The sequence below is a fragment of the Lucilia sericata genome, unplaced genomic scaffold (genome assembly GCF_015586225.1).
Source record: "Lucilia sericata isolate MDLA Ls3-8-SP2 unplaced genomic scaffold, ASM1558622v1 Contig001206F_arrow, whole genome shotgun sequence".
In the NCBI taxonomy this organism is placed as follows: domain Eukaryota; kingdom Metazoa; phylum Arthropoda; class Insecta; order Diptera; family Calliphoridae; genus Lucilia; species Lucilia sericata.
Window position 1 is genome coordinate 99415 of NW_023995167.1, and position 12947 is coordinate 112361.

At 27.4% G+C, this 12947-nt stretch overlaps 1 protein-coding gene across 1 annotated transcript in view; it reads right to left on the bottom strand.

The window, feature by feature from the left end:
* Nucleotides 1-12947, bottom strand: part of LOC119610470 (tyrosine-protein phosphatase Lar) — a gene marked incomplete at its 5' end in the record, with an annotated part of 63858 nt that overhangs the window by 24243 nt on the left and 26668 nt on the right. The window contains one exon of the mRNA XM_037965697.1: nucleotides 12565-12861. Coding sequence (XP_037821625.1) covers nucleotides 12565-12861 — 297 coding nt within the window. The remainder of the gene's footprint in view (nucleotides 1-12564; nucleotides 12862-12947) is intronic.

Sequence of the window (12947 nt, forward strand, 5' to 3'; positions counted from 1 at the left end):
ATCATCCTCATCATCCTCTTCATTATAATAAAATCATCTTATCATGTTAATAAACAAGATCTTTTCTTTATTAAATTTTGAGTACAAAATGACATATTGCTTTTAATAGCAATAAAATTATAGTAAAAAAGTTATAAAGCTCTAGACACACACATACGTACATACATTTTGCTTTATAAACTTGCCAACACACAGGTTTTAATTCTATACTGCACTTACACACGCATTAATTTATATACTAGTGTGTGTCTTAAATTTATACTTGCACATTTACTTAAGCTTTAAATGTTGATTATCTTTATTAAGTTTTTATCTTAAAGCAAATTAAATAGACTTGATATTAAGACAAGTAAGTGCTAGAGGAAATGTGTGAAAATATAAGCTTTTTAATAGAAGTTATTAAAGCTTTCAGTGTGTAATCTATTTAAAACTATTAGGGACAGCTTAAAAAAACAATTGACAAGAATGCCAAGGCTTTCTTAAGTAAGTATTAAAGTTTTCGAAAACTTTTAATGTAACTTTAGATAGAGAGTTTTAAAGTAAACAATAAGATTTTAAAGGACAAGTTGTAAAACTTTTGTGCAAGTTAATAAAGTTTTTTGAGTTTTATAAAGCTTTTATTAGAACTTATTAAAACTTTTATTCGAGATTTAAAATCATATATAAAGCTTTTGTAATATTTTACACAAATCAAGTAAAACTTTTTAAAACTATTAATGAAAAGCTCTTAAAAAACTTTAAATTAAATAAGACTTCCAAAGATTTATAAAGTATTTTGTAAAGCTTTATATTCTTGAAAAGCCTCTTCAGATACTTTGTAGAACTTTCAAAAGCTTATGGTAAAGGTTTTTTTCTAAACTTGTAAAAAATTTAAATTGTTGAATAATGTGCCTAAAACATAAAAGCTTTTTTTAAGCTTTCTAAAGTTTTCTGTAAAGTTTTCTAAAGTTTGTGATAAAGATTTCCAAAGCTTTTTGTAAAACTTCTTAAGGCTTGCTGTAAAGCTTCCTGAAGTTTTTTATAAAGCTTTATAAAACTTTTTGTAAAACTTCGTAAAGCTTTTTGTAAAGCTTCCTTAAGGTTTTTGTAAAGATTCTTAAACTCTTTTCAAGCTTTCTAATGATTTTCATAAAGCTACTTAAAGCTATTTGTGAAGTTTCTTCAATTTTTTTTAAAGTTTCGTAAGCTTTTCGTTAAGCTTCACAAAACTTTTTTCAAGCTTTCTAATGATTTTTGTAAAGCTACTTAAAGCTTTTTGTAAAGTTTGCTAATGCTTCTAAAGCTTTTTTGTAACGCTTATTGAAGATTTTTTAATATTCCTGAAAATTTCCTAATGCTTTTTGTAAAGATTTCTAAAGCTTTTTTAAAGCTTTCTAAAACTTTTCTAAAGCTTTATAAAACTTTTCTAAAGCTTCGTATAGGTTCTTGTAACGCCTCTTAAAGTTTTTTTTAATCTGCCTGAACGTTTCCGAAAAACTTCTAAAAACTTTTTAAAGCTTCATAAAGCTTTTAGCAAAGTTTCTTAAACGTTTTTCTAAGGCTTTAAATTATGTTTGAATAGCTTTATAAAGATGCTTGTAAAGCCTACTAAATATTTGTGTAAAGCTTCCTAATGCTTTTAGTAAAGCTTCTTGTAATGTTCGTTAAAGCTTTTTTTAGAAATCCTAAATGTTAGTGTAACACCTTTTTTAAAGCTTACTAAAGTTATCATCAAAATTCCTTAAGATATTTTATAAAGTTTTATACAGGTTTAGATAAAGCTTATTTTATAAAGCTTATTGTAAAGTTTCCTAAACCTTTTAGTAAAGCTTCTTGTAAAGTTCGTTAAAGCTTTTTTATAAATCCTAAATGTTTCATGCAGTTTTAGATAAAGCTTATTTTAATATTTTAAAATGTATATTGAAACTTTCTAAAAGCTTTGCAGAGTATTAAAAATATACTACAGATATTTAAAATGTTTTCTAAAAGCTTTTAAAAGTTTATTATTCACAAACATTTCAGGGCTTTTATTCTTCCTTATGTTCAGCCATTTAAATCCCTAAAGCTTTTAATAAAATTTTTTTTTAGGATTTAGCATTTAAAAAAATTTTACTTACAGCAATGTATCAAAGGTTGAAAATCTTCAATATTTTCTATAACTTAACACTTACAAGCTTTAAACATTTGTTTAAACAAAAATTATGTTGTAAAACATATTACTACACACAGCTTTCTGTGGCAAATTTTATATGTGTGAACCTATAAGTATGCAATATTATTATTGTGTTTAAAGGCGACTATATTAAGTGCGAGTGAGTACATACATACATACATATAACTAAGTGAGAATGAGTAAGAAAGTGAGTTAGAGAAGTGTTAATGTGTTGAACTTAAAAACTAGCATACTTTAAGGTGCTTAAGACTTTGAACACAAATACATATATACAGTGCCTTAGTGCTTATGTATAGGGGTGAGAGAGTGAGTGAGTGGCTTATAAGTAAAATAAGAGCTTAAGGATTTAATTGTGCTTAAAGTTTAAGGTGCTTACATAATAAATACAAAATAATAAATACATATTACAATACATAAACTATTTAAAGAAAAGTTTTAAAAGGAAATTGTTGAAATTATTTAGGAATTTTTTTATAAATTAAAAAAATTTATATATATATTTTTTTTAAATTTGTAAAAAAAAACTAAGAAGTTAATGTAACATAATACTTAATTGTTTATTTTATATTAAATTTGTTATTAAATTATAATAATTATGTTTTTTTTTAGAAAAAAATTAGCAGCTTTTTTTGTTACAAAAATTTTTAAAAAATATGTTTAATTTTGTTGTTGTAAAAAAAAATTATTGAGGTTTCATTAGCAAAAATCAAAAAACCATATTTGTTTTTTTTATTATAAAATATGTTTATTAAAATATTTGCTTTCAGTTTTTTTTGTGAAAAATAAAAATTTACTCAAGCATCAAATAATTGTTAAAAGTTTTTTTAATAAAATTAAACAAAAAATAGTTAAAATGCCATTAGAATTTATATGAATTAATTTTGTTGTTTAAAAAAAAAAACGAGTAAATGTTTTTCAATTAATTTTAATGATTAAACAAAGTTTAATATTTGCTATAAAATGAGGGCACAATTTTGAAAAAATTTCATTCTAAATTCCTATAATGGGGATTTTTAAATGCCCAAAAAGGGGAATTCTTAAAACTGGAAAATTTTGTTGAAATCTTTTAAAGGATTAAAAATAACAATGTTTTGATCAAAAATTTTCTTAATTACATGAATTCCTAAAGTGGGGATTTTAAATACCCAAAATGGGAATTCCTGAAATTGGAAAATTTTGTTAAAAACTTTTAAAGGAATAAAAATAACATTGTTTTGATTAAAACATTTCTTAATTACATGAACTCCTGGGGATTTTTAATACTCAAAATGGGAATCCTTAAAATTGGAAAATTTTGTTAAAATCTTTTAAAGGAATGAAAATAACAATGTTTGGATTAAAAATTTGTTTAATTACATGAATTCCTAAAGTGAGGATTTTTAATACCCAAAATGGGAATTCTTAAATTTGAAAAATTTGGTTAAAATCTTTTAAAAGAATAAAAATAACAATGTTTTGATTAAAAATTTTCTTAATTACAGGAATTCCCAAAGTGGGATTTTTAATACCCAAAATGGGAATTCTTAAAATTGGAAAATTTTGCTAAAATCTTTTAAGGGAATAAAAATAACAATGTTTTGATTAAAAATTTTCTTAATTACATGAATTCCTAAAGTGGGGATTTTAAATACCCAAAATAGGAGTTCTTAAAATTGAAAAATTTTGCTAGAATCTTTCAAAGAAATAAAAATAACAATGTTTTGATTAAAAATTTTCTTAATTACAGGAATTCCTAAAGTGGGGATTTTAAATACCCAAAATGGGAATTCCTGAAATTGGAAAATTTTGTTAAAAACTTTTAAAGGATTAAAAATAACAATGTTTTGAATAAAAATTTTCCTAATTACATGAATTCCTAAAGTGGGGATTTTAAATACCTAAAATGGGAATTCCTGAAATTTTAAAATTTTGTTAAAATCTTTTAAAGGATTAAAAATAACATTGTTTTGATTAAAAATTTTCTTAATTACAGGAATTCCTAAAGTGGGGATTTTTAATACTCAAAATGGGAATCCTTAAAATTGGAAAATTTTGCTAAAATCTTTTAAGGGAATAAAAATAACAATGTTTTGATTAAAAATTTTCTTAATTACAGGAATTCCTAAAGTGGGGATTTTAAATACCCAAAATAGGAATTCCTAAAATTGGAAAATTTTTTTAAAAACTTTTAAAGGAATAAAAATAACAATGTTTTGATTAAAAATTTCCTTAATTACAGGAATTCCTAAAGTGGGGATTTTTAAATGCCCAAAAAGGGGAATACTTAAAACTGGAAAATTTTGTTAAAATCTTTTAAAGGATTAAAAATAACAATGTTTTGATTAAACATTTTCTTAATTACATGAATTCCTAAAGTGGCGATTTTAAATACCTAAAATGGGAATTCTTAAAATTAGAAAATTTTGTTAAAATCTTTTGAAGGATTTAAAATAACAATGTTTTGATTAAACATTTTTTTAATTACAGGAATTCCTAAAGTGGGGATTTTAAATACCCAAAATGGGAATTCCTGAAATTGGAAAATTTTGTTAAAAACTTTTAAAGGAATAAAAATAACAATGTTTTGATTAAAAATTTTCTTAATTACAGGAATTCCTAAAGTGGGGATTTTAAATACCCAAAATAGGAATTCTTAAAATTGAAAAATTTTGTTAAAATCTTTTAAAGGAATAAAAATAACAATGTTTTGATTAAAAATTTTCTTAATTACAGGAATTCCTAAAGTGGGGATTTTAAATACCCAAAATAGGAATTCTTAAAATTGAAAAATTTTGTTAAAATCTTTTAAAGGATTAAAAATAACATTGTTTTGATTAAAAATTTTCTTAATTACAGGAATTCCTAAAGTGGGGATTTTTAATACCCAAAATGGAAATTCCTAAAATTGGAAAATTTTTTTAAAAACTTTTAAAGGAATGAAAATAACAATGTTTGGATTAAAAATTTGTTTAATTACATGAATACCTAAAGTGGGGATTTTAAATACCCAAAATGGGAATTCCTGAAATTGGAAAATTTTGTTCAAAACTTTTAAAGGAATAAAAATAACAATGTTTTGATTAAAAATTTTCTTAATTACAATAATTCCTAAAGTGGGGATTTTAAATACCCAAAATGGGAATTCTTAATAATGGAAAATTTTGTTAAAATCTTTTAAAGGAATAAAAATAACAATGTTTTGATTAAACATTTTCTTAATTACAGGAATTCCTAAAGTGGGGATTTTAAATACCCAAAATGGGAATTCTTAGAATTGAAAACTATTGACAAAATTCATTAAAAAAATAAATTCTACGAGGTTCTGCATTAAAATTTGTATTCTTAAACAAATTCCCAAAGGGGGGATTTTAAATGCCCAAAATGGGAATTAAAATATCCTTATCTACACAAATTCTTAAAGCGGGGACTTTAAAAACACCAAATGGGAATTCTTAGAATTGAAAAATATTGACAAAAATTCATTTGACCTTAAAAAGGAGATTTTTCAGGAATCGTTACATGTTTTCATGTTTTAACAAATAATCTTTCACCTTCCCTTAAAAATATTAAATAACTTTTTTATTTATTTAAAATTTTAAAAATTTAAATAAGTTTTCTGCTAATATTTACTTATTTAAATCCCTACACCGTACACATGTGGGTAATTTTTTTTATTATAATTGTTTTATTTGTTTAAATATTTCTGTGTATGTATGTATGTGTGCGGTACACAGTAAGTAAATAATAAATACAATTATTTTATTATTTTATTTATATGTATTTACATTTATTAATTTAAATCTCAAAGGATTTACATTTATTATAAACATTTTATTTTTTTTAACATGTTTTCCAATAAAGGGTAACACATAAAAAGTATATTTTTTTATGAAATTAAGGAAAATATTTCATAACTATTTCAGCAAAAAAAAAAAAAAAAAAATATACATATATCATTGAAAATTTGATATGACAATTTTGTTTGATTTTTTTTTTTAGTTTTCATTATAGTAGACCACCCTGTTTATGATTGCAACAAATCCATTTAAATAACATAAAACATATGGATGAGTACTTTAAAACACATGCACACATACATATCAGTGCTCAAATGGATTTATGTTTATAAATGAGAAAATAAACAAATATTACAGTTAATTTTGTAAAATACACAAATTAAATAATAAAAAAATATATATTATTTATGTTTGACAGATAACGAGAGTTGTAGCAAAAGTGCGGAAATTTTGGATGCTAAAGTCTACGTAGGATTATTCATGGTTCAACTCTAGTTCAGTTTTAGTTCAGTTCTAGTTAAGTTCTAGTTCAGTTCTAGTTCAGTTCTAGTTCAGTTCTAGTTCAGTTCTAGTTCTAGTTCAGTTCTAGTTCAGTTCTAGTTCAGTTCTAGTTCAGTTCTAGTTCAGTTCTAGTTCAGTTCAGTTCTAGTTCAGTTCTAGTTCAGTTCTAGTTCAGTTCTAGTTCAGTTCTAGTTCAGTTCTAGTTCAGTTCTAGTTCAGTTCTAGTTCAGTTCTAGTTCAGTTCTAGTTCAGTTCTAGTTCAGTTCTTTAGTTCAGTTCTAGTTCAGTTCTAGTTCAGTTCTAGTTCAGTTCTAGTTCAGTTCTAGTTCAGTTCTAGTTCAGTTCTAGTTCAGTTCTAGTTCAGTTCTAGTTCAGTTCTAGTTCAGTTCTAGTTCAGTTCTAGTTCAGTTCTAGTTCAGTTCTAGTTCAGTTCTAGTTCAGTTCTAGTTCAGTTCTAGTTCAGTTCTAGTTCAGTTCTAGTTCAGTTCTAGTTCAGTTCTAGTTCAGTTCTAGTTCAGTTCTAGTTCAGTTCTAGTTCAGTTCTAGTTCAGTTCTAGTTCAGTTCTAGTTCAGTTCTAGTTCAGTTCTAGTTCAGTTCTAGTTCAGTTCTAGTTCAGTTCTAGTTCAGTTCTAGTTCAGTTCTAGTTCAGTTCTAGTTCAGTTCTAGTTCAGTTCTAGTTCAGTTCTAGTTCAGTTCTAGTTCAGTTCTAGTTCAGTTCTAGTTCAGTTCTAGTTCAGTTCAGTTCTAGTTCAGTTCAGTTCTAGTTCAGCTCTAGTTCAGTTCTAGTTCAGTTCTAGTTCAGTTCTAGTTCAGTTCTAGTTCAGTTCTAGTTCAGTTCTAGTTCAGTTCTAGTTCAGTTCTAGTTCAGTTCTAGTTCAGTTCTAGTTCAGTTCTAGTTCAGTTCTAGTTCAGTTCTAGTTCAGTTCTAGTTCAGTTCTAGTTCAGTTCTAGTTCAGTTCTAGTTCAGTTCTAGTTCAGTTCTAGTTCAGTTTAGTTCAGTTCTAGTTCAGTTCTAGTTCAGTTCTAGTTCAGTTCTAGTTCAGTTCTAGTTCAGTTCTAGTTCAGTTCTAGTTCAGTTCTAGTTCAGTTCTAGTTCAGTTCTAGTTCAGTTCTAGTTCAGTTCTAGTTCAGTTCTAGTTCAGTTCTAGTTCAGTTCTAGTTCAGTTCTAGTTCAGTTCTAGTTCAGTCTAGTTCAGTTCTAGTTCAGTTCTAGTTCAGTTCTAGTTCAGTTCTAGTTCAGTTCTAGTTCAGTTCTAGTTCAGTTCTAGTTCAGTTCTAGTTCAGTTCTAGTTCAGTTCTAGTTCAGTTCTAGTTCAGTTCTAGTTCAGTTCTAGTTCAGTTCTAGTTCAGTTCTAGTTCAGTTCTAGTTCAGTTCTAGTTCAGTTCTAGTTCAGTTCTAGTTCAGTTCTAGTTCAGTTCTAGTTCAGTTCTAGTTCAGTTCTAGTTCAGTTCTAGTTCAGTTCTAGTTCAGTTTCTAGTTCAGTTCTAGTTCAGTTCTAGTTCAGTTCTAGTTCAGTTCTAGTTCAGTTCTAGTTCAGTTCTAGTTCAGTTCTCAGTTCAGTTCTAGTTCAGTTCTAGTTCAGTTCTAGTTCAGTTCTAGTTCAGTTCTAGTTCAGTTCTAGTTCAGTTCTAGTTCAGTTCTAGTTCAGTTCTAGTTCAGTTCTAGTTCAGTTCTAGTTCAGTTCTAGTTCAGTTCTAGTTCAGTTCTAGTTCAGTTCTAGTTCAGTTCTAGTTCAGTTCTAGTTCAGTTCTAGTTCAGTAGTTCATTCTAGTTCAGTTCTAGTTCAGTTCTAGTTCAGTTCTAGTTCAGTTCTAGTTCAGTTCTAGTTCAGTTCTAGTTCAGTTCTAGTTCAGTTCTAGTTCAGTTCTAGTTCAGTTCTAGTTCAGTTCTAGTTCAGTTCTAGTTCAGTTCTAGTTCAGTTCTAGTTCAGTTCTAGTTCAGTTCTAGTTCAGTTCTAGTTCAGTTCTAGTTCAGTTCTAGTTCAGTTCTAGTTCAGTTCTAGTTCAGTTCTAGTTCAGTTCTAGTTCAGTTCTAGTTCAGTTCTAGTTCAGTTCTAGTTCAGTTCTAGTTCAGTTCTAGTTCAGTTCTAGTTCAGTTCTAGTTCAGTTCTAGTTCAGTTCTAGTTCAGTTCTAGTTCAGTTCTAGTTCAGTTCTAGTTCAGTTCTAGTTCAGTTCTAGTTCAGTTCTAGTTCAGTTCTAGTTCAGTTCTAGTTCAGTTCTAGTTCAGTTCTAGTTCAGTTCTAGTTCAGTTCTAGTTCAGTTCTAGTTCAGTTTCTAGTTCAGTTCTAGTTCAGTTCTAGTTCAGTTCTAGTTCAGTTCTAGTTCAGTTTCTAGTTCAGTTCTAGTTTCAGTCTAGTCTCAGTTCTAGTTCAGTTCTAGTTCAGTTCTAGTTCAGTTCTAGTTCAGTTCTAGTTCAGTTCTAGTTCAGTTCTAGTTCAGTTCTAGTTCAGTTCTAGTTCAGTTCTAGTTCAGTTCTAGTTCAGTTCTAGTTCAGTTCCAGTTCAGTTCTAGTTCAGTTCTAGTTCAGTTCTAGTTCAGTTCTAGTTCAGTTCTAGTTCAGTTCTAGTTCAGTTCTAGTTCAGTTCTAGTTCAGTTCTAGTTCAGTTCTAGTTCAGTTCTAGTTCAGTTCTAGTTCAGACCTAGTTCAGTTCTAGTTCAGTTCTAGTTCAGTTCTAGTTCAGTTCTAGTTCAGTTTCTAGTTCAGTTCTAGTTCTGTTCTAGTTCAGTTCTAGTTCAGTTCTCGTTCAGTTCTAGAAATTTTTTGAAAAGAACTTTTTAATGCCCTCGTTCTTACATTTTTGGGTCTCGTATATGAAGCTATAAATAAATTATTTTTTTATAACTTTTCACCATCTCATGATTATTTAAAAAAATAGCAAAATTGTTTAAATCCGTGCAGACCTCCTCATCTTTTCCAACACATTAATTTGGAAAATGTAAGGCGCCTTAATGATTTTAGTTTTAAATTTAGTTTTGTTTGAACATTATTAAATTTTATTTTTAAATTGTGTTATTTTTTGTTTTTTATAACCGATTTTAAATTTTGAGTTGCTGCTTTTTACAGAAACTGTGAAATGCCTAACGCTTTTCTTCTACAACTTATAATTCTATAAAATCCTTGGCATTTTAAATAAAAAAAAAAAACTTAAAATACTTAGTTTTAAATATTTATATGTAAATAAAAATCTTAAAATTTTTCTTATAATCTCAAACAAATCATGCTTTTTGTTTTATATTCATATAAGAAAAACATGCTCAGAAAAAATAATAATATTTTGTTTCAGTTTTGAACAAAAAAAAAAAAAAAATTCAAAAAGTAGTGTGTAAAAAAACTTTCTTTAAATACTTAAAATGTGTAAAATGTATCTTTACATCATACATCTAATAAATGTGCATTTTAATAAATATTTCAACAATTATATTTTTATATAAAAAAATATTATAGAAAAAATATACATTTAACTTAACTTATTTAAAAAAGTTTTAAGAAAAATATTAAAAAATAAAAAAAAATTTGGTGCTATACAAAAGTTGCACAAAAAAATTTTGTGTTTAAATTTGGTGCAAATTTATGGAACAAAAAGTTTTTTGAATAGAAAAATATTAAAGCATACAAATGGTTTGTTGAGAAAAATTGTGCTTTTGAAATTATAACAGTAAAAGAAATTAAAGTGCAAAAATTAATTTAAAAGCCCTAAAAGGGTTATTTATTACTATATAGTTGACCAAAAAATATGCAAATATCAGGTGCCAATTTTATTTTAACGATTTTTTTTTGATTGCTAAATAAGTTCAATTTGGTGAAAAGTATAAATTAATAAATAAAAAATATCACTTGAGTGCTTCAAAAAATTATGTTAACAACTGCAGGTGATTTGAAATTATAATTTTAAAATTATTAGAATTCATACAGAGTGCGAGTGCCAACTTTTTCAAAAGTTTCTTGAAAATCATAATAAAAAAATATTTAAAAATATATGAAATAATTAAAACAATAACTTAACATTTGATAAAAGTTAAAAAATCTGAAAATAACTTTTAAACTTGAAATTTCTAGAAACTACTGAACTAGAACAGAACTAGAACTACAACAGAACAGAACTAGAACAGCACTAGAACAGAACTAGAACGGAACTAGAACAGAACTAGAACAGAACTAGAACAGAACTAGAACAGAACTAGAACAGAACTAGAACAGAACTAGAACAGAACTAGAACAGAAGTAGAACAGAACTAGAACAGAACAGAACTAGAACAAAACTAGAACAGAACTAGAACAGAACTAGAACAGAACTAGAACAGAACTAGAACAGAACAGAACAGAACTAGAACAGAACTAGAACTGAACTAGAACTTTACTAGAACTGAACTAGAACTGAACTAGAACTGAACTAGAACAGAACTAGAACAGAACTAGAACAGAACTAGAACAGAACTAGAACAGAACTAGAACAGAACTAGAACAGAACTAGAACAGAACTAGAACAGAACTAGAACAGAACTAGAACAGAACTAGAACAGAACTAGAACAGAACTAGAACAGAACTAGAACAGAACTAGAACAGAACTAGAACAGAACTAGAACAGAACTAGAACAGAACTAGAACAGAACTAGAACAGAACTAGAACAGAACAGAACTAGAACAGAACTAGAACAGAACTAGAACAGAACTAGAACAGAACTAGAACAGAACTAGAACAGAACTAGAACAGAACTAGAACAGAACTAGAACAGAACTAGAACAGAACTAGAACAGAACTAGAACAGAACTAGAACAGAACTAGAACAGAACTAGAACAGAACTAGAACAGAACTAGAACAGAACTAGAACAGAACTAGAACAGAACTAGAACAGAACTAGAACAGAACTAGAACAGAACTAGAACAGAACTAGAACAGAACTAGAACAGAACTAGAACAGAACAGAACAGAACTAGAACAGAACTAGAACAGAACTAGAACTAGAACTAGAACTAGAACTAGAACTAGAACTAGAACTAGAACAGAACAGAACTAGAACAGAACTAGAACTGAACTAGAACTGAACTAGAACTGAACTAGAACTAGAACTAGACAGAACTAGAACTGAACTAGAACAGAACTAGAACAGAACTAGAACAGAACTAGAACAGAACTAGAACAGAACTAGAACAGAACTAGAACAGAACTAGAACAGAACTAGAACAGAACTAGAACAGAACTAGAACAGAACTAGAACAGAACTAGAACAGAACTAGAACAGAACTAGAACAGAACTAGAACAGAACTAGAACAGAACTAGAACAGAACTAGAACAGAACTAGAACAGAACTAGAACAGAACTAGAACAGAACTAGAACAGAACTAGAACAGAACTAGAACAGAACTAGAACAGACTAGAACAGAACTAGAACAGAACTAGAACAGAACTAGAACAGAACTAGAACAGAACTAGAACAGGACTAGAACAGAACTAGAACTAGAACTGAACTAGAACTGAACTAGAACTGAACTAGAACAGAACTAGAACTGAACTAAAACTGAACTAGAACTAAACAAGAATCGAAAGCGCTCTCTCTCTCTCTGTCGATACCAGATCTAGATTAAAGCATTTTATTACTCTTTATTAATGCTTTTTATCTTTATATGTCTTGTTTTTTCAGATTTTTTATAAAAAAAAAAATAAAAAACCAAATAAATTTACTTAAAAAATTATAATAAATATAAAAATTGTTAAAAAATATAATATAAAAAATTTATTTATATAATTTTTTGTCAAAAATACAAAAGCTGACTTCAAAAATTTCATAGTCAGAGTTTTGTTTAATATAATTATTATTCAATCCTGCTGTTGGCAAAAAAATAGTAGGAAGAAAAAAAATTATGTTTGTAAAAAAATGTTTTATACAAAAATTAGTTTTTTTTTTTCTTTTTGTTAAATTCTGCTTACATGTTGGCTTTTTTTGGAGCGGAACAATAATCAAAATTCAAAAAAAATTAGTTTTAATTATAGTAGTTAATTAAATAATTGTTAATAACGCAAACAGAAAAAAAAACAAAAAATTAGTTTAACACAAAAAAATTAAAGAAATTAAAAATTTTTAAATAAAAAACGTAAAATATTTTTTTTTGTTGCTTAAAAAACATACATACCATCTTCATGCGTACGCACTATAAGGGGATGGGAACGTGGTCCATCACCCACCGAAGTGCCAGCTAATACCCATATCTTATATTCGGTCCAACGTTTCAATTCATCCAATATAATTTCGGTTTTATTAAGAGTCGTTATAGTGGCCTCACTATCAGAACGACCCACTTCAACAAAGAATACTTTATAGTAGATAATGCGACCATTCGAACGTTCAGAAGGTGGTGGTAACCAGCTTACCGCTATTGTTGTGGGACTATTGGCACCAGCTGTGATATTGCGTGGTGGGGCACCTGGTACTATATATACATATATTTAAAATTGGAACGTTGGTTGGAGTTTGATTTTTGTCGGCAAAATGCCATGAGTTTGTTTTTTTTTTATT